Below are 22,101 nucleotides of genomic sequence, written 5' to 3'. Positions count from 1 at the left end.
GACAGGGCAGAACTGCGGGAACAAGAGCTAGAGCTAGGGGTGCCCAGTCAGAGCTCACGCACACGTGCCTCCCACGTGCTCCCTCTCCGCCTTCCCCCCGCCTCCTCTGCTTCAGCTCCTCCCTCTGCCCCACCCCCAATATGCACGCTGCTGCTTTGCCCCCTTCTCTCCTCCTCTCCTCCGCCGGCGCTGGCCGTTAGCAAGGGGGTGGGGCCTTGTTCTAGGGCAGGAAGCCAATGAGAGGGGACGCTCCCCACTCCTGTCGTTTGCGCGGTGACGTAAGGAGGAGTGGGGAAGGGTGGAGCGTTCCATTCTCGCTCTTGTTCACCCAACTGGCAGTAGAGCTGAGGCGTAGGAGAGTCGCGCGAACACTCTCCCTGAGGACAAGGTGACGTATCCAGCCACCTGGGCCGGGCGCTTGTGAGTTCCGCGCGCTGGTTCTCCCGCTGTCGGACTGCTGCGCGCGCTGATCTCGCCGGGGGCTCTCTGCCGGACGGGCCGGGCTCGGGGGTCTGCCCTGCAGGGGCTGCGTGCGGACCGCCCCGCACTGCGTATTGATCTCTGCCACGGCGCCGCGAGCTTCTTAGTTCAGAGGCTTTAATTGTTGGCTGCTGCTGGGGGTCGCGGTCCCTCGCTGGTGTGGCAGCCTTGCTATGGGGACCACCAGGCTGGGAGGGGGACGATCCTCGGAGCCCCAGGTCTGGCTAGGGTTTGGCGGGGAGGCCACCTGGCTGTCTAGAGGAGACCAGCACAGATGGCAGAAGGTTCAGCTGCCCTGATCTATGTGGAAAGGTTAAAAGACTGGAGATGTTTAGACTTGGGACCCTGGTAACAGGTTTTTTTTAATATTAAAGGTTGCTTTAAAGGGGACAGTGATCAGTTCTCTATGGGCTGGTCTAGACTACGGGGGAAAATCGATCTTAGATATGCAACTTCAGCTACGTGAATAGCGTAGCTGAAGTCGAATATCTAAGATCGGATTACTCACCCGTCCTCACCGCGCGGGATCGATGTCCGCGGCTCCCCCTGTCGATTCCGCAACTCCGTTGGGGTTGGTGGAGTTCTGGAATCGATATAAGCGTGCTCGGGGATCGATATATCGCGTCTAGATGAGACATGATATATCGATCCCCGAGCAATTGATTGTAACCCGCCGATACGGCGGGTAGTGTAGACGTAGCCTATGTCTGCCGAAGGTAGGGTGAGAAGTAATGAGCTTAATCTGCAGCAATGGAGAGGTAGCTTAGATGTTAGGAAAACTTTCCAATTATAAGGATAGCTAAACATTGGAATAGGCTTCCACTGATTATGGAAGGTCTAGGTTTACTTGGTCCTGCCTTGGGGAGGAGGCTGGATGTGATCCCATGAGGTCCCTTCAAGCCCTATAGTACTATGATTCTGTAATGCTCCTTTGGCCTGCATGCAATCTGGAGAAGAGAGTCCAGTTCAGGCATTATATTTGTTCTTAAAGAATGTTTTGTAATAAGTAATGCTGTTGTTTCCCACTCACCTTGTCTGTACTCAATTATCAGGGGTAGCTGTGTTAGTCTGGATCTGTAAAAAGCAACAGAGAGTCCTATGGCACCTTTAAGACTAACATGTACTGGAGCACAAGCTTTCGTGGGTGAATACGAAATGTGTATTCACCCACGAAAGCTTATGCTCCAATACATCTGTTAGTCTTAAAGGTGCCATAGGACTTTCTGTTGCTTTTTGTCTGTACTGTAGTAAGTAGCACTGACTTAGCAGAGAGGGAAGTCCGCTTGTTACTATACAAGTGTACTGAGTGCCAGCAAAACAATAAATAGCATTTATTTGCTGACCATAATAGGCTTGTTTGGGTTATTTTAGTTATTTTAGGCCCTATGTTGTATGAAGGGCTCTTTCAGTCTGAGGGAGCAGATTTCGCATGTTTTTTATAAAACTGTTGATATGGAAAACAAAAACACTGTCTCTGGACAGTGAGATCATTAATTGCAGTCTGCAGTTAGTTTGAAGCCACGTCACAACCTTTCTACAGGTGATTGTGTAAACATGGATGTATTAAGATATATTGTTTCTGTGCTAATGTGAGGTGAACTCATGATTATTGGCAATAATTAAAAAGAAAGGTGGAGAAACTAAACATCAGTGATTGTGAATGAGGTATAGTATCTGGTAACTGATACTCCATTTCAAATGAGCCTCTTTAAATAAATTTGCTGAGGGGATCTGTTCATGGTTCTGAAGCCCAGAAGGAGCATAGGGTGAGCATCGGAAACATACACTGTTCCTTACTGAGAGTAAAGGTGAACAGAAGGGGATGTAAGAGGAAGTTGAGCTTGTGGAAGCAGTGATATGCTGAGCTTGTGGGAGAAAGGAAGCCAGAAGAGATTTACTGCATAGCATTCAAGGAGCCAGGGGACTGAAGAACATTTGCTTACCTGCCTGAGACAGTTAAACTGGACAGATGCATAAAAAGGAAACATGGGAGTTCTTAGGAAAGAAGGGGTGGGAAAATAACAAAAAAATACAAGTGTGAGGGGGTTTAGCTGCCTGCTGCTGCTGTTTAGTTATGTTGGTTTTTAACGTCAAGGTCTAGATTAATAGTTGTGGGTGCAGAAAGTCACTTGCCATTAAGTGAGGTAGGTGTAACATTAAATCCTCCCTACCAGAAAAGGTGAGGTGATTCTTGTGTCCGTATTATAGGTTGTTCTTTGTATTCTTTCAGACTTTCATGTGTGGCAAGGTGAAACTCAGAAAGCAGTTAGCCCTGTCTGCTGCAGTGCATCTGAAAACCTCTGATTTATCTTAGCCTTGTCTTGTGATTGGCTCAGCTCTAAAGCAGATTAGAGAAGAGAGAGAATGTTGTTTTTTTTTGTTAGACTGACACATTGACATTGCCAAATAGTTTGCCTTCTAATATTGAGGGTGCACATTAACACAGACTCCCCACAAATATTATCCCATTCTCCCTGTGCAAAAATCTTTTATTTAATTTTTCATGATAAATGTTATTCATATCATCAAATCTATCTTAGGCAAGAGCTATATTTGTCTTTAAAACAAGTCTAATGTATGTCAGTTAAACATACTGTACCTATAATACTGACTATTTTACTCTAGTTATATTCTTAAATTTACTTTTGGTGACCCACACCTTCCTTTTTAACTTCTATTCCCCTTCCCCTCACTATCTCAAAGGTCCTTTGGAAAGAGATCTGGGGGTGGGTTTACCAGAAAAGAATGTGCAGTCCCTACAGCCTCTGTGGGGTTGAAAGTGCTACTGAGAAAGGTATCGAGCTTTGGGCCCACCTCGGATATTCCATGTGACCCCAGACCTCTGAGTGCCCCCTAGAACTTTGATTTTTCAGAAGGGAAATGCCTTCAATACATTGGGGAATATGTGAAGTAAACACAAACTGGTTTTGCTGTGGAGTGATAGCAGCAACAGTGGTGTACAAAGCCTGCCCCTGTGGACTATGTCCTTTTCAACCAGTTGTCTGATGCAGTGCATTACATCTGGTACTTGGTGAGAAAATATAGTAATTCTTCCTCTAAGGTCATTTCCTGGGTTACGTAAATCTGTATTAAAGCAGTAATACCTGTCATATCAATGATTGTTCACACAAACTACCTGCTATTGTGTGTGGTTAACTGGGAAGGTTTTCTCAAATTTTTTATAGTCCTTGATTATTTTATAGCTTGCAGTCTGGGGTGTCATCTCATAAGATAAACAGGACTGGGCCTGGTTAGTAGTAATTGCTATGGGGCTTCCATGGAACATGTAGGTGCTTCAGGAAGTGATGCTGGTAGTTCAGATGCTGGTAGTTCAGTAGGTGGCATTCTTCCCTTTGTCTATTCAGAAGCAGTGCCCAATGTGGTATGGGGAGGAATGGAAACTGCTGTTAGATATAAAGTTTACAGAATCAAGAACAGTAACTGGTGCTGCTGTATCTTTAATGAGAAGTGAAACTGAAGGCCTGACCGCATGTGATTGAGAGAGATCCTGTTTCTTGTTGCAGGAGTGTCAACCCTGGTTGTAGTGTTGGTACGTTTTCTTAAACGGATATTGCCTTTCAATAGTGGGTGTAGTATGTGTGTTTATAAATATGCACACAGAGTATACTCTGATGGGCTACAGAGACATTTCGGATGCTTCTGGATGAGAAACACTTAGATAAATATAAGGAGCTAGTCTTATGAAAGAAAAGTGTGTGCGGTTGGTATTTTGGAAGCCCCGTCTGGGACAGGGGCAACTTTAGGGAGCTTCATAGATTTCCATTTTGTTAGTCAAGAGTAGGGCAAGATGCCATTTTTCTCTTGGTGACTGTGGGAAGTAACACCCCTCCCTCCTTTTAAAAAACAGGTCTACATTTTGAATCTGGAGGTGGTGGTGCAGGAATCTGTGTTAGTAATAATTCAGCCTTCAGCAATGGCCTCTGCTGTTGGGTTTGGCGTGGTTTAAACAAACACGGTTCTCTTCCTGTTTCACTGTGGTTTGCCGCACAATCATTCATTTGCCTAAGTAAAGCACAAGGTTTACTGAGGACTTGGGCTTTTTTTTTTTTTTTTTTTTTACAGAAAGGGGATTGTCTGTTATTGTCAGGCTACTATTCTCTTCTGTGATGCCAAAGTGAAATTTGAAAAAGCAGGGAGGGGAGGAATCTCAAAACCCCCAAACCAGTGTTGAGAGACAGGTTGTGCTATATAAATTACCAGCAAAAATTGTGAAAAATGAAGCATTTTAAAGGCTTCCCTTCTGAAGTGGCTCTCCCAACACTGTGTTGGGAGCCCTGAGGATTCCTAGTTGCTTCAAATGAAGGATTTGTGTATTGGAGGTGGTTTGGGAATGTGGGGGAATAAACTTTTACTGTCCCACTTACTGTCTAGTGTAGAGAGAAGGGAGGAGAAGGTATGGTTCTTAGTACAGGTTTTACTATGTAGGTAGTTGGGATGGGAGAAGGGGTTAGCTTTGTTACACTGCCAGTCCCATTTATCTGCTTTTTCTTTTTCTTTTTCTTTTTTCTCCCCACCTCCAGTGAGCAGTCAAAGGCAGGACAAATCTAGCATATGTAATAGCTGAATAAATGCATCACGTCTGAGGCCTTTTGTTAACTAATTCTTTCCCCTCTTCTATGGTAGACTACAATGGTAGGTGAAGATTATACTTCCTTAAGACACCGCCAGCCGAGTTCTACAGGACATGGGACCCCTGAGAAGAATGAAATGCAGAAGAGATCTGAGGCAGAGAAGCCATTCCAAAACTCAAGCAATGGTGAGTTATTTCAGTAATGGTTCAGGGCTATCTGTGCCTGCAACCCATTCTAGCCTAGCTGGGGACACCTCCTCTTGGTGCTAGGCCTCGTACCTTCACCTCTTTGAAGAAGGAATCCCACAATTCTCTCACTTTCAGGCTGAATCCTGGGGTACTGACTGTGATTCTTTAGTAGGGCTGCCTGGGCTGGAGGCTTCCTTTCAGGAGCTGTGACCAGTGTGTGGATGTGGTGACACAAAACGGTCCTTTCAAAACAACATATATTTTTCAATTTCATAGCAGGAACAAAGCAGAACAAGAGCAAAGGGTTATTAACACATGCAGTCTACATGCATATCATATCATAGTTAATAGTTCTGGATGTCTGCTAAGGAACTCCTGGCTGTGCTGTGGTCACCCTTCCTGTGGACACAGTGTCGACATTGGTGAGGCCTCATCTGGAGTACTGTGTCCAGTTTTGGGCCTCACGTTACAAGAAGGATGTGGAAAAATTGGAGAGAGTCCAGCGGAGGGCAACAAAAATGATTAAGGGCCTGGAGCACATGACTTATGAAGAGAGGCCAAGGGAACTGGGATTATTTAGTTTGCAGAAGAGAAGATTGAGGTGGGATTTGATAGCTGCATTCAACTACCTGAAAGGGGGATCCAAAGAGGATGGATCTAGACTGTTCTCAGTGGTATCTGATGACAGAACAAGGAGTAATAGTCTCAAGTTGCAGTTGGGGAGGCTTAGGTTGGATATTAGGAAAAACTTTCCCTCGGAGAGTGGTGAAGCACTGCATGGGTTACCTAGGGAGGTGGTGGAATCTCCTTCCTTAGAGGTTTTTAAGGTCAGGCTTGACAAAGCCCTGGCTGGGATGACTTAGTTGGGAATTGGCCCTGCTTTGAGCAGGGGGTCGGACTAGATGACCTCCTGAGGTCCCTTCCAACCCTGATATTCTATGATTCTAAGTAGCTCCTGCTGGAATGAATCTTGGTAGTCCTATAGCAAATGATGCAATAACAAATAGCTGGACATATCATATTCATAAAATATTATGAGCATCTCCCATACCTTTCACACTTTCTCATTGGCTTGATGAAGGGGCTTCTGCAGAGTTTGTGCTTCATTTTTGGTGCAAGTGGAGGCACTTCACTGGAGCTCACCTGATGTGTGGGGGAGTAGGGAAAAGAATTCACAAGCTGGCAAAATAAGATTAATTACCCAGAAGTCAGTGTGAACTCCTCTGTCACCTTCCCCTAATTCCATCCTGTAGGAGAGGCTGGTTGATGGTGGAGTTCGAAGATTTCTCCTACCTCTGCAGGATGGTAGGAATAGCCCAATATCTGAGTTAGCTAAAACAGTGTATTGTCTGCGTTTTGAGGAGTGGAGCGAACCTATGGAATTCAGAAGTTTTCAAAGGGCGAAATGGAAACGTGAAGCACAAATAGCAAGGAATAGGATTCATTATTGGAAGACCAGACAATGAAAGCACCAATGGAACCACTAATAGGGTGGCTGTCCCACTCTGTTGGAGGGAATCAGTCCTCAGATAATCATCAGTAGCCTGCAGCTTTGAGGTCCTCTTCAACTCCTTGCTGCTGGTGGAGTGTTCAAATAGCTGTTGCTGTGAAAGATGCAACCTTCCACCAGAGTCTAGTTAGAAGATTATACCTCATGCTGTTGAATGATTTGGCCACAGTCATCCACTCCGTCATGGCTTTTAGGCTGGATTACTGCAACTTGCTTTATCAAGGCATGAGTGTTATTTTAGCCAGAATGAAGTAGCCAGCCTGTTTTGGCAACACCAGCCACCAAGAACTAGTACTGCTAGTCTCATTATCGTGGCTTCTTATAAAATTAAGTTGAAAGCTAATGTTCTCATTTTTAATTCCCTCTGCAGCTGTTTGTCAGCATGTCAGCGAGTGCCTTTTTCTTTGAGAACTATATTTTGCAAGTATATATGTTCCTCTGGCGCTTTGGAGCTGTCATCCTTGTGGGTGAAATCTTTGAGTGGGGGTTGGGCTTTCTCTGCAAGAGGAGACTTTGGAATTTATTACCAGAGAAAATCATTGATCTTATAGGCTTCAGAATAGGCAATATTTCAGTTTCGCTTTCCCAAATAAACAGAAAAAGGGGTGGAACAAAAAGTGAAGTTAGAAGGAAGAGTTATAAATTTTATTTAAAACAAACAAACAAACCAACAACAACTACTAGATTATCTAGGAAAAAGTAAGAGTGGGAAACTACAAGTGGCCTAGAGTTGATTCTTAACTCTTGGATGGCTCTACTAATCTGTTTATTTCTGCTCTAGCTAGACTGCATTTGTGATGGATGCCTTTATAAATGAAAATTACAATTGATATTTTACATAAGGCTTGCTGATTTAAATAATTAATCTAATTTAAATCAGTCTACTCTGCTTGGAATCCTGTTTTTTGTTGATCCATATTCTGGGAGTTTGCTTCAGCAACATCAACCAATGTTATATTCTCTGTGGAAATCAAATGCAGAGTTACTCTTTCTCACAGGGATCAGGTAGGATCCAAACTAAGAACACCAGTTATTCTAGGATCTGTCTTTCTCTGCTTCTCTTGTTATGGCAAAATCAATGATGTTTAGTGAAGGAAGCCTGAAGACAGAAAAAGACACCTACAGTAGTAAGCTTCTCCTTAATCTAGATAATGCTGGCACTTTCTAGCTTGCCAGTGAAATGATCACATGAGTGTTGTCTGCAGTGTCTGAAGTTTTAATCTGATTCCTTTTTGGACAACAGCTCAATAAACCATGCCCTCTGTGGCCTGCATGTACTTTCAAGTAGATCAGCTGAGTTATTTAGTCACTGTGGAGTCATAACATGCCTGCATTGGCTTGCTGTAAAAAATTAGCTTAACTCAGTAAACAGTATTAGTAGTTGTGTATTGTAAATGGAGAACTTGTTAAATTGAATAGTACGGTAGCCTTGCACTGGAGTAATTGTAGGTTACTCTTTACTTCAGCCAGGTAGTGTTCTATTTAGTGGTTGGCTTAAGGACTGAGAATTACGATTAAGATCTCATCTGACTTCTGCTACTGACTTGGTGTGTGACCTTAGACAAATTGTTTAACCGCTAGCTGTTTTTCCTCCTTTGTAAAATAAAGATAATTTGTCTGTCTGTCTCAGGAGTGAGGTGTAATATTTTTGTTAAGTGCTTTCACCCAGGATCTGAAAGGTGTCTTACAAGTGCAAAGTATATGTCAAAGCCCATGGGCTATTCTTGAATTATTTTTTCCAGTTGGAACACTAAATGTTTCTAGCCATGTGCATTGCATCATGTACCTATAAAACACCTGCTTGAATTGTGCACTTAGAGGGTTATCTTAGTGTCCTTTGTATGTAAAGATGGATTCCACGCATCTTCACATTATGTAGTGATTGGAGGCTGACATATGCCTGGGGGTTTGCAATACACGAGACTGAAGTTTTGTAAGTCTTTTGTATGACTTCTGAAAGGCAGGCCCTATTCAGAGAAGTGACATTCCAGGAGTGGCAACCTGATTGCAGACACTTTGTTGGAGTAATCCATTTTACCTGTGGGTGGTTCTTTTATTTGATTTCCTTGTATAGTGTGAGGGTATCTCTCATATTAGGTCATCTAAACCCTTAGAGGCTTGTCTCTGACATGCTTCTTTCTTTCTGTTTTTCTGCAGCTGGGGCATCTTGTCCTGTCATTCATATATTGAGCAATTATTTGGCCAATAGTAACATCTTGCTGAATTCTTACTACTTAATGACAACCACATACAGTGGCTTCTGGTCTCTGCATCATGATTAAAAATGTTCCAGTCTTGTGCCAGTTTTAACTTTATAATATGTAACTTCAGACAACTCCGGTGGATTTTAGTGTGATTCTAGTCTGTAATAGAACTATATAAAAAGGCCATTTCTTTACTCAGCTGATCTGTTCCTTTTATGAACTCATTCATAATTGCTGACTTGAGTGGTTAAATATTTACTGCTTTTTGAGAAGCCTTGTTAATATTAAAGAGCCAACACATTTGGGGTAGCTAGAGCAGTGGTTCTCAACCTGGGGTACATGTACCCCTGGGGCTATGCAGAGGTCTTCTAGGGAGTACATCAACTCATCTAGATATTTGCCTAGTTTTACAACAGGCTACATAAAAAGCACTAGTGAAGTCAGTACCAACTAAAATTTCATACAGACAATGACTTGTTTATCCTACTCTATATACTGTATGCTGAAATGTAAGTACAGTGTTAATATTCCAATTGATTTATTTTATAATTGTATGGCAAATATGAGGAAAGTAAACAATTTTTCAATATTAGTATGCTGTGACACTGGTGTTTTTATGTCTGATTTTTGTAAGCAAATAGTTTTTAAGTGAGGTGAAACTTGGGAGTACGCAAGACAAATCAGACTATTGTACCCCTCTCAGGAGTCTGGAAAGGTTGAGAGCAGCTGAACTAGAGTCTTGCATATGACAAACACTTCTGGTAGATTCTCATTGCAGAAACAGGTTACATTTTTTTAAAAACTTCCCTATTTTTGTGAAATCTAATTTTTTTTAACCAGCTCAAGTGTTGAACAAGAAGAGAAAAGCCAAGTTTCATTATCAGGTGAAGAGTTTTTTACACAAGATGGCACTCTTAAATACCATCTTTAAAGGTGCTTTGCAAAATATAAGCCCACTTTAAACCTTTTAATGGAACTATCATGTTTATTTTGTCTCTCAAAGAAGATCCTGCAAGTTTGTTTGCTAGTCTCATTGATTAGGTTTTTTCCCTTTAATTAGCACCCTACCCTATTTTAAAAGTCAGTATCTAGGCGTTCTTAATTTCTGCTATGCTAACATAGTTTACAGTTTTGCAATGAGAAGATGTTGCAACCTGTAAGTCATTTAAGTATGACTTCCCTTGTGTGTAGATCATAAATTTCAGTTCCAAAGAGAGGCCTATGTTAAATCAATTTTTATGACCCCTACTCAGACATCCTTTCCTCACTTCAGACTGATCATCATGTGAGGGTTCCTCCTCCAGTCAAATGTTCCTTGTGAGTAAGCAACAATTTATGTAACAGAAAATAAATGAATTGTCCCCTTTTTCTGTACACACATGTATTTGTACATTGACTCACTTTTATAATCTTTTTGAGCAGTGTTAATCAGGAGACTGAGTTCTTGGTGTAGTGTTTGTTTGTTTTTTAAGAGATGTGATTTGCCCTGGAAATCCAAATTTAGCTATTCTACTTTTGTTTTAACTTTTTAGTACATTTACATTTGTGTAGTCAATGTACATACTCTAACATGAGATAACAGTGAAAGTGAGTGTTTTGGATATTTAGATTCTGTTAAGACAGTTTCTGGGTCTCTCTCTTTCCGTCCCAGAGTCTGTGGGTCCCTCATTCTTGATGATTCTTAGGTTTGCTGATCTCTCCAGTGGTAATCCACATCTTGTATGCTGATGGTCACGTTGTTAACCACTATTATATCAAACTCACTTCCCCTGCTTTCCTTCCCACTCATTATTCTTAGCAGTTTTCCTTTGATGTTGCTTTAGTATAATTTCTCCTTAGGTAATAGAGCTGGTTGAACAACTTTCAAAATCATTCACGAAAACTTTTTTTTTTCACAGAAAAAAATCTTTTTTTGACTAGTTACAATATTTGTACTTTCTAATTAAACGATCTAACAGTAAAATGTATGCTAAATTCAAAGCTGTGACTTAATAGTAAACTTTTCTCAATTTTTTTTCCTTGTGTGCTCTTGGTCAATTTCAGACTAATGTATAGTAGTAGGTTGCAAGAGATAAGGGAGAGAATTGGCTTTTTGGCTACAAACATCTATTTATTCTTCTCTCCTCTGAATCTTAGTCAAATTATCTCTGAAATCAGAATTGCCTGCATTTAATAATGCAATCATCTTAAATGCTGGCCTAAGTCTTATGTTGTAGAAGTGGGGAAGTTGCCTAGCAATCAGAAAAATCTCTATTTTTGGTAATTTTGAGCAAGTCGATCTTGACATATTTGCAGGAAAAGCAAGTAGTGGTTGTGGCACTGGCCAACCAGGTGCCAGCTCATGCCAAGGCCCCTAGACCTCACTGAACACTGACAAATGCATAATTGGACACCTGTCTGTCTCACCTGCATATTAGTATTTGTATTAGATTTATAGAGATGGGTTTGCGTTTGGACTTTATGAAATGTGTTTGAGTTGCTGCTTCCATTAATTTAACTTACAATGTCTAAACCACATTATAAGGTAATATTTAAATGTTTGCTGTGAAACTGGAAACCCTCAGAGTCAGGAGAGAAGCATTATCGAGTGTGAAATACTAGTTCACCACAAGCAGAGTCAGCTCCAGGCACCAGCAAGGGAAGCTGTTGCTTGGGGCGGCCAATAGAAAGAGGTGGCACGTTTGGGTATTTGGTGGCAATTTAGCAGTGGGTTCCTCACTCCTTCTCAGAGGGAAGGACCGGCTGCCAAATTGCCACCGAAGAATGAAGCGGCACAGTAGAGGTGCCGCCGATCGCTGCTTTATTTTATTTATTTTTCGCATGGTTGCTTAGGGCGGCAAAAAAGCTGGAGCCGGCCCTGACCACAAGAAATGTATTCTGCCCAGCAAAGGAAAGCCTATAGACAACAGACAAACCATTGTGGAACATCAATGGATAGGGGACTTTGCTCCCCCTCACACATATGGAGAGGGGATGTGCACAAACCCTCGTCCCATCATAGCTTGAACTCTGGGAGAAGGGAATAAAATCTCAGAGCTGGAGGATCTGTATCACTATGGTGCTTTGAATTTGGAGAGGGCAGTATTTCTAAAAATAAGCAAGGGATCCCCAAGCTGCTTAGCTTAACTTAGCCTTAAAGGACCTATGGAGGTTGTATGTTACAGCAGCTTCTATTATTTTTTGAAGCCAAAGACTGTAACTCATTTGTGTGTTTACCTGCTTTAACCTTGTAAATAACTTTTTATTTTTCCTAGCTAAAAATCTTTTAGTTTAAGCTAGGGTTGGCTACAAGTGTTGTCTTTAGTGAGAGATCTAAAGTACATTTGACCTGGGGTAAGTAACTGGCCCTTTGGGACTAGGAGTAACCTGAATATTGTTCCAATTTTTGGTGTAAGAGACCACCTACCAGAAAGGCAGGCATGGCGGTGTGGCAGGATAGACTGGAGTGCCTAAGGGGACTGTCTATGACTCCATCTCAAGGCTGTTATAGTGCTTGAGGAGTTCACACTTGCTACTTTGTTGGTGAAATCTAATCATAGAACACACAACCAATTGGGGGTTTTTGCCCTGGTTTGTAATAAACCATCCTGAGGTTGACACCAATGTTCGTGAGCTTGACAGTGGTGCAAATGCATTCTGTGGTGTTAGTCATCTCTACCGGATGTCTTGGTTCACATCACAAGGCCACTAAATAAACAAGTGCCATCTGTTGATTGCTCACTAGGCTGAGGATTCAGATATCAGCCATGTTATGAACAGACTAGTTGGGAGTGCTTGCATGGTGACTGCTGTTGATATGAGGCTCTAGCCAGTACTATCAACTCTCATTTTCAAGATAACAAAATTCACCTCACTTAACATTCAAAATGAAGAACTCAAAACCTTTCTTTAACTTTTTTATAGTGCTAGAGTTGCAGTCCCCTCAAACGAGGAACTTGTTTTAGATTAATTTTTCTTAACCACTTGGTATATAATATCAATGTCAAAACTACTATCCATCATTAAAGTATTTGCTTTTTTAATAAGTTGAACAAATACAGTGTTCTGTGTTCTGTATGGTTCTGTGTTCAAACTATTTGAATGGAATAGTGTAGATCGATAGGGGGTGTGGACTTAGGTATTCTAGCAGTTTCCCATTTTTGTAAAGATCATAAAAAGATAAACTTTCTTTTGACCATACAACAGAGATTTTTATTCTGTGAATCTGATAAGTTATGCTTTACTGCAGTGCTATTATGTACATCTGTTTGAAAATAAAACCTTTTTTAGTCAAAGGGTAGCTGTCATATCTTATAAATAACTGTAAATGGAAAAAGACTTTGCCATAACAACTGATGCAAAACCTGCAGACGTATCTCTACTGCTACAATGATCAATACCCTCCACAACGTAGCTTTCAAGATCCGCTGGTCCTACATGTATCTATCACAAAGTGTGGTATACCTCATCCAGGCCACTAAATACCCTAGTAATGCTATGTGGGTGGAAATCAGATAATCACTACTCTCTTTAAAGAGCTCCCAGGGAAAAATGATAGTGCTTTTTTTAATCACCTGTGAACGAACATTTTTCACAAAACGATCTTACCTCTGTCCTTGTCCTCAAAGGAAACCTGCACAACACTTTCAAAAGATGAGTTGGGAGCTTAAATCCATAGCTTAGCTAGATATTTTAAATGATGGTTTTACTAAATATGCTGGATTTATGGCTTATTATAAGAATCTGAAACCCACGAACCCCCACCGCCCACACCTTGAATGGTGTCTCACAATATGTGGAATTACTTATACTGAACAATTTAGTTCATCTTATATTTAGCTGTGATGCTCTTATTATCTTTCCCAAACCTGAAGAAGAGCTTGCCTCTCTCACCAACAGAAGTTGGTCCATTAAAAGCTATTACCTCATCCACCTTATCCTCTATTATTGTGGGACCAACATGGATACAACAACACTACAAACAATGGGAAAAATTGTATTACAACACAGTATACTTCTGCACTCCTGTTATAACTGTACAAAGTTCTCCCAAGGATAATTGATGAGCCACTAACTCTTATTGTTCCTTCAGTTCTCTTTGTATGCTGCTATTTCTGGATGCCTATTATATTGGATGTAACAAGTTTCTGGTGTTAAGTTCTTCAAGTAAGTGACAAGGCTTTAAATATAGGATGACAACCATTAAAGTGAATGTGAAAGTCACAAATTCAGGCACCGAAGAGATGATTTTTTTTTTTTTTTTTTTTAATGGAGTGGTTATAAATAGGCCCCCCCTTAGCAAGATACACTATTTGGCCAATGTTTTATTTCTCTATATACTTGTTTGTGGATTTTTTGGGGGGGGGAGGTGGTTCAAGATTTGTTTTTACTGAAGTCTTTAAACCTGTTTGCTAAGAATTCTTTGTTTTAATAAGAAACTTGCGGAGTGCTCTTTACTTAAAAAGGTAGCAACATGTAAAGGCCTCATTGTTTGAAGGGTTGTGTGCTGCTAGTGCACTACTATTCCATTTCTACCTAGGCATTCTGAATTAGTTGCAAGATTAGGATGAGAAAACTACAGAAAAGGTCCACACAGACACATGTGGCCTTCTAAAGGTTGTTTATCACTGTTTCAGGGTTGGCCAACTTTAGGGACCTTGGCAAGACTTATGTAGTTGCAAACAAAAAATGTTCCAAAAGCCAATATGTTATCAGTTGTTCCCATCCTTTACCATTTAGCGTCCTTACTCCCAGTCCAACTGTTGGGATATTGTGTTCCTTAGTGAGTGATATCCAGAAACGGGCACTGTGCCTAACAGGAAACACAACTCTTGCATAGCAAGGCCTTGGTTATTCCATTATGTAAATGCCAGAACAACACCTATTTTGCTCCAACATATTATAATATAATACTCTAAATATTTAAATTTTCGTTTGCAATGAACTGCTTCAGGTCTCATAGGAGAACAAGGGTCTAAGTCAACACTGTTCTTTGTGTGCAACCCTAATAATAATATACCTGTGTGCATATATAATAGAGCGGAAGATTTCTAGTAAGATAATAGGCTTCAGATTCAAACTTCTGAAGGGTGGCTATAAATATAGATAACATTTGAACTCTGTCCTTTTAAGCATAGTGGTAAACATTAAATGGTGTATGGCTCTTTGAGTGCTGTATCTTTGCCTCAGCTCGTCGTAAATATGTGTAGGCATCTTGGTGTATTTTTCTTACCAAGCTGTATTTCCAAACTGCCCTTCTGCAGGGAATCTGTTGGGTTTTGTCTTTTGCGCTTTCTTGTTGCCAAGATCTGCTGGGATCTGGTCGTCTTGTTGTGACACAAGCTCAGTCCATTCCTTCTTGCAGTCAGTGTGACTTAGATCATTATCTCTTTGCTACAGGAGCCTTCTTTTTATTCTGTGTGTGCATAGCAGCTACAACAGTGGGGTCCTGGTCCACAACTGGGGCTCCTAGGTGCTGTGATAATTAAGGCTAAGATTATGTCTCACACATTTTTAGTAAAAGTCACAGACAGGTCATAGGCATCTGTGAATTTTTCTTTATTCCCTGTGACCTCTCCATGACTTTTATTAAAAATATGGATGATAAAATTTGGAGCTCTGGGATCCCTACACCACCCTGGGCCCCCCAGCTCAGACCTGTGGGGTCCCCCCACTGCCCATGGCTCCCAGCTTGGGGCATCCCCGCCACCCATGGTGCCTGGGAGCTCCCAGGGCACACCCGTGATATCTCAGAGCTTGGGGGGGGTCCCCACAGTTCCCAGCCATCATAGGCTGTGGGGAGACCCTGCAGCTCCCAGCTGCCATGAGCTCAAGTCACAGAGGTCTCTGGAATTCACTGATTTGTAGCCCTCATGATAATACAAATAAACTACATACTGAAGATGACTCTAGGTTATGGTTAGCAATGGGCAAAAGTAAGTTTCTCAAATCTAGCACCTTCTAATATGAAGATGCAGCTGGTTTGTCACCTGACTAATTTAAACTCCTGGGGTTACCTCTGACAAGTATATGTGCATTTGTCCTCTTGCTTGTATCAAAAAATTGGCTCCTGGTGAAACCTGAAAAATATTTGTTTGAAATGGAGGGAGAAGACTTGACACTTGCAAAGTTACTGGGTGCTTGGGTTTCAGCAGCTGTGTTTAATAAAATCATCATCCACATAAAACACCAAAATGCTCCTTCTTGGCTTCTAAACTTCCTACAGCTCAGTCAGTTCTGAGCTTAATGGGGCCCTTGGCATATCAGAGAGAAAGTTAATGGTAAATCCAGTTTTTGTGAACTGGGTATGCTGTTCCTCCTTTTCTCTTCATGCTTCTGAGCATGTGTGTTGACCACGTCGTATCTATTGAAAACATAACTGTTAAATATTTGCTTTTCCTCCTTTAGGTTGGGTTGATGTTGACCATGGGATAACAAAGAAAATGCGGCTATTAGCAGAGGCTGAGGTAAATATTTTTTAACATTTACTTGGGGGAGGGGATCCAGACCTCCTGGAAAACATGAGACATCTCTTTTTGTGTGTTTGTCTATGGTTAGTTTAATGCTCTATAATGCCATTATTTCAGACATGGCTTAGGAGTAGTGGTTTTACACAAGCCTTTATTCTTCCCCTTCTCCCCTGCCTATTCCTGTGCCCCCTGCACAGCATCTCTGTCAAAATATAAACTCAGCTGTTTTTCTTTCTCAGCCTGTGTTGTACTTGGGCCCCAAGAGGTTAATTCTACAGATAAGCATGTGAACTTTGACACCCGTATCCAAATTGACTGGCTTTGGCTGTATTACCCCTTGACAGTACAGCTCAACTGCTATTTTGGCAATCTGTAGTTTTAATGTTTAAAGGAAAAAGTTCCTCATGGTACCATCCAGTGAATGGGCTACTCACTGCCTGGTATTCTTGTCTGTTGCTATGGAGCCAGCTAAGACACTTTCTCCCCCCCTTTTCAGCAGGGAGTTCTGCACTCCTTCAGCAGCCAGAAGTGACTCTCCTAGTGCAGACAAGGTTGTGTTGTCCATAAATGTGTGTGAGCAGGAGACGCAGACAGTCTGATGTGGGTTCTAATTTCTAGAGAATTTCTTCATTCTTTGACACTTTCTTTTTTTTAAGGGGACCTACAGGAATATCCCAGCTTCCAACATAATAGTCCGTGAAACAGTAGTGTGGTTTTTAACATGACTTAACTCCCTGCATGCTACATCCGGTAGTGTTCTCCTGAGTTATGTGCTCACTGCTTGCTCATTCTACAGTGATATGAGGGTTAAAAATACTACCAATTTCTGGTAGAGTAGGGAAGCAGCTTTTTTCCTCAAGCTATTTGTCTGCTGAATCCCCTATTTGTCTTTGCCGTTTAGAGCATTTGATGCATGTCTGCAGCATAAGATTTGAACACTAGTAGTTCACTTTTGAAGGATCACTGTTCAAAGCAATAGGCCCAGAGAGTTGAACTGCCTCTTAAAGAGAATCACTTAAGTTCTCTGGAATCTGAAATTTAAAATTCTTCCAATATGAAGGCAGCAACATAAAGTAACATCTCAGTTGAGTCATCACAATGACCCACCCGTGGCTGCTTTTGTTAGGGATGTGGGTACACAAGCTTGTTTGCATGTCCTGCTCTGATCTTTGAATGGGAAGACTAACTATCAACGCTTAGTCATGTGTTCAGAGAGACTTCTGGCTTACTAGCCTGAATAATATCACTTTTAATAAACTGTATATTCAGCCAGTGTCTTTTCTAGTGGAAGTGATGTTGGCTTTTGCTCCTAATGGAGGTGTTATGCAGCTTTTACTACCTTAAACGTCTTTAGGGCTTCCTTTTCCTGTCCAAGCATCTTCTGCCTAGAAGGTCTTGAAATGAATATCAGAAAAAATCATGTTTTCTTCACTTTACTTAAGAATACATAAAATACTTGAGAACACCAAGGGAAATTCCTTTGCCATCTCCCCTTCCCTGGGCACCAGAAGTGGAGTAGAGAACTTTGACGTAGGAATGAATTTTTGTACTTGATCAGAACAGAAATTATACACACTTCCACAGTCCTCCTTCCCAAATGGTTTCCCAAGTCTTCTAAACAAATATCCATTGGCTTTATTAAAGCATTTGTTAAACCTTTTCCCCTGTGGTTGCCATTATTCTTGTTAAGACACAGAAGGAATTTCCAAACCTTTCCATGTTATTCTGCAAGGGTGCCCTGTTCCCATACTAAGTGGGGCAGCATTGAGTTCCACTCTTCATCCTAGCAACCAGTTTTCTTTTGTTTGCATGTTCTTCAGGGCACACTGTGCCTTACTCACACCTTCTGTTAACATCACAAGTGTTCCACAGCAATGATCTGTAATTTCACAGTCTTACTTGATGCCAGAGAATGAATAACTATTAGAAGGAAAGGTGAATGCCCTTGCCTCAGAGAAATACCATTTCGCAATCTTGGTATTATGGCTAGTGGGTGGTGAACACACAGTTTCATTATATGATAGTGGTAACTAGAGTGGATTTAAAGGCATTGCACAACAGAGGAAGATGCCTCTCTATGCATTTTGTTGCACTAATGTGGCCAAGTTTAGGATTTCAATGAAATGAACAGTTTTGATGCAATTGGGAACTCTCGGCAATTGGGAACTCTCCAGACTTCGTATATGTATGTACACACACACACACACACACACACAAAAAGGTAAATCTTTATTAAGCTGACATGATGTTTTCTGCCTTCCATTGGTATCTCACTGAGGGCCTCTTTTATTTTTATTATACACACACACACACGTTAAGAGGGCCTCAGTGAGATACCAGTGGAAGGCAGAAAAGGTCACGTGTCAGCTTAATAAAGATTTACTTTTTTTGTGGGGCTGTTGATTAATCGCAGTTAACTCACGCGATTAACTCAAAAACTTAATCATGGTTAATCACAGTTTTAATTGCACTTTTAAACAATAATAGAATACCAGTTGAAATTTATAAAATAATTTTGGATGTTTTTCTACTTTTTCAAATATATTGATTTCAATTACAACACAGAATACAAAGTGTACAGTACTCATTTTATATTTTTTATTACAAATATTTGCACTAAAAATGATAAACTAAAGAAATAGTGTTTTTCAATTCACCTCATACAAGTACTGTAGAACAGTCTCTTTATTGTGAAAGTGCAACTTACAAATGTAGATTTTTGTTTGAGTGCAGTTATGTAAATCACAAGTCCACTCAGTCCTACTTCTTGTTCAGCTAATCTCTAAGACATACAAATTTGTTTACATTTTTGCAGGAGATAATACTGCCCACTTCTTATTTACAATGTCTCTTGAAAGTGGGAACAGGCGTTTGCATGGTACTGCTGTATCCAGTGTTGCAAAATATTTATGTGCCAGATGCACTAAAGCAGGGGTCAGCAACCTTTTAGAAGTGGTGTGCCGAGTCTTCATTTATTCACTCTAATTTAAGGTTTCGCGTGCCGGTCATTCATTTTAATGTTTTTTAGAAGGTCTCTCTCTACAAGTCTATATAACTAAACTAGTGTTGTATTGTAAAATAAACAAGGTCTGCAAAATATTTAAGAAGCTTCATTTAAAATTAAATTAAAATGTTGATCTTACGCCACTGACCCACTCAGCTTGCTGCTGGTCTGGGGTTCTGTTCACCTAGGCCTGCAGTGGGCGGAGTGGGGCCTGCGGCCGGGACCCCAGCTGGGTAGGGTCTGGCAGCCAGAACCCCAGACCGGCAGCAGGTTGTGTGAGGCTAGTGGCTGGGACCCCAGACCAGCAGTGGGCTGAGCGGCTCAGCTCACTGCCGCTCAGGGGTTCCATCCTCCATCTCCTGCCAGCCGGGAGTCCGGCTGCCAGACTCACTCAGCCCAGTGCCGGTCTGGGGTCCCGGCCCTGCCCACATACAGTGGGTACCTACCTTCTCCCTGGTTCTGGCCCTTTCTCTTCCTCTCTCTGCACTGAGCTGAGAGTTGGAGTGGACCGAGCACAGGGCTAGGGGTGAAGGGTCTGGCCAGGAGCTAGAATGAAGGAAGGGGCCCAGGGTTGGGGCAGGAGGTTTGGGTGTGGGGGCACTTACCTGGGCAGCTCCCATGTGGTGTGAGGGGTGCAGGTGGGAATGTGAGTGAGGGTGCAGGGGCTCCCGTTTGGTGCTCAGGGTGCATGGGATGTGAGGGGGGCTGGGGATGTGGGGGGTGCAAGAGTCAGGGCAGAGGGCTGGGGGCATGTGAGGGGGGTGCAGGTGTCAGTGTAGGGGGGCTGGGGATGTGTGGGAGTGCCAGTCAGGGCTGGAGTCATGGGGGGGGTCAAGAAGTCAACAGAGGGCTGGGTGCTACGGGGCTCAGGGCAGGGGCCTGGGGGTGTGTGGGGGTGCAGGGCTCAGGGCAGAAGGCTGGTTGTGTGTGTGGGGGGGGGGGGCTCAGGGCAGAGGGCTGGGTGACTGCACCCCCCAGAACCCCCAACCCCCCCGCTCCTTGTCCTGACTACCCCTTCCTGGGACCCCACCCCCTGTCTAAGCCTCCCTGCCCTTTATCTCTTGACTGCCCCCCCAGGACCCTACCTGTCTCCTGACTGCCCCAACCCTTATCCACACCCCCACACCCAGACAGACCCTCTGGACTCCCATGCCTATCTAATCGCTCCCCATCCCCTGACAGGATCCCCAGAACTCTGGACCCATACAACTGCCCCAACCCCTCTCCACACCCCTACCTCCTGGCAGTCACCCCAGAACTCCTGACTCATCCAACCCCCCCAGCTCCTTGTCCCCGATCACCCCCTCCAGAGACCCCCCACACCTTAACTGCTCCCCCAGGACCCGCTCTTTAACTCCTGTCCTGACGCCTGACCCCTATCCACCACCCCAACACAGACTCCGGGACTCATATGCCCCATCCAACAACCCCCTGCCTCCCCTGACTGCCCTCCAAGGACTCCCCTACCCCTACTAACTCCCCATTCTGGCTCCCTGTCCGCTGACTGCCCCACCCTTAGCCCAACCACCTCCCCCGCCCCAGCTTCCAGAGCCCGCCCCTTACCATGAGGCTCCTCGCTTATCTGAAGCCCTGTCCCTGCCGCCGCCACCCCCCCTTCCCCTGCGCGCAGCCCTGCTCCATCCTGTCCCTCAGAGAGCTGTGCGCGCGGCAACAGGGCTCTGGGTGACCGGGGAGCGTCTTTCGCTCCCCATGGAGCCAAACACTGCCCCGCGGGAGCGCGCAGCCCCAGCCCCCCAGAGCTCTGCGCAGACGGCGGCAGGGCTCTGGGGGAAAGCAGGGGAGGGGCCGGCGGCTTGCTGCGCTAGGCCAGTGCTCCGGCGCAGGACCGTGGGCCCCGCAGCTTGCCGCGTCAGCAGGATTTTTAATAACACGTGGAGTCCCAGCAGGCAGCCACATGCCATTAAAAATTGGCTCGCATGCCATCTTTGGCACATGTGCCATAGGTTGCCGACCCCTGCGCTAAAGATTCATATACCCATTAATGCTTTGGTCACCATTCCAGAGGATGTGCTTCCATGCTTATGATGCTCATTTAAAAAAAAAAAAGTGTTAATTAAATTTGTGACTGAACTTCGTGGAGGAGAATTATGTCCCTTGCTCTGTTTTACCCACATTCTGCCAATATTTCATGGTATAGTAGTCTCGGATGATGACTCAACTCATGTTTGTTTTTTAAGAACACTTTCACTGCAGATTTGATAAAACACAAAGAAGGTACAAATGTGAGATTTCTAAAGATAGCTACAGCACTTGAAATCTGAAGTGTCTTCCAAAATCTGAGTGAGATGTGATGTGGAGTATGCTTTGAGAAGTCTTAAAAGAGAAACACTCTGGTGTGGAAACTACAGAGCCCGAACCACCAAAAACGAAAATCGACCTTCTGCAGTTGGCATCTGACTCTGATGATGAAAATGAACATGCATTGGACTGCACTGCTTTGGCTCGTTATCAAGCAGAACCCATCATCAGCATGGACGTATGTCCTGTGGAATGGTGGTTGGAGCATGAAGGGACATATGAATCTTTAGTGCATCTGGCACATAAGTATCTTGGGATGCCGGTTGCAGCAGTGCCAAGCGAACGCCTGTTCTCACTTTCAGGTAACGTAAATAAGAAGCAGGCAGCATTATCTCCTGAACATGTAAAGAAACTTG

The 22,101-nt window shown here is 43.1% G+C and overlaps 1 protein-coding gene across 1 annotated transcript in view; it reads left to right on the top strand.

Moving 5' to 3' along the window:
• The first annotated feature begins 275 nt into the window (after window positions 1–275).
• Window positions 276–22,101, top strand: part of SOAT1 (sterol O-acyltransferase 1) — a 53,354-nt gene continuing 31,528 nt past the window's right edge. Inside the window, exons 1-3 of the mRNA XM_032796169.2 lie at window positions 276–388; window positions 5,125–5,257; window positions 16,361–16,419. Coding sequence (XP_032652060.1) covers window positions 5,131–5,257; window positions 16,361–16,419 — 186 coding nt within the window. The 5' untranslated portion in view covers window positions 276–388; window positions 5,125–5,130. The remainder of the gene's footprint in view (window positions 389–5,124; window positions 5,258–16,360; window positions 16,420–22,101) is intronic.

Source organism: Chelonoidis abingdonii, chromosome 7, assembly GCF_003597395.2.
Source record: "Chelonoidis abingdonii isolate Lonesome George chromosome 7, CheloAbing_2.0, whole genome shotgun sequence".
NCBI lineage: Eukaryota > Metazoa > Chordata > Testudines > Testudinidae > Chelonoidis > Chelonoidis abingdonii.
This window is presented reverse-complemented; position numbering and strand designations above follow the sequence as displayed.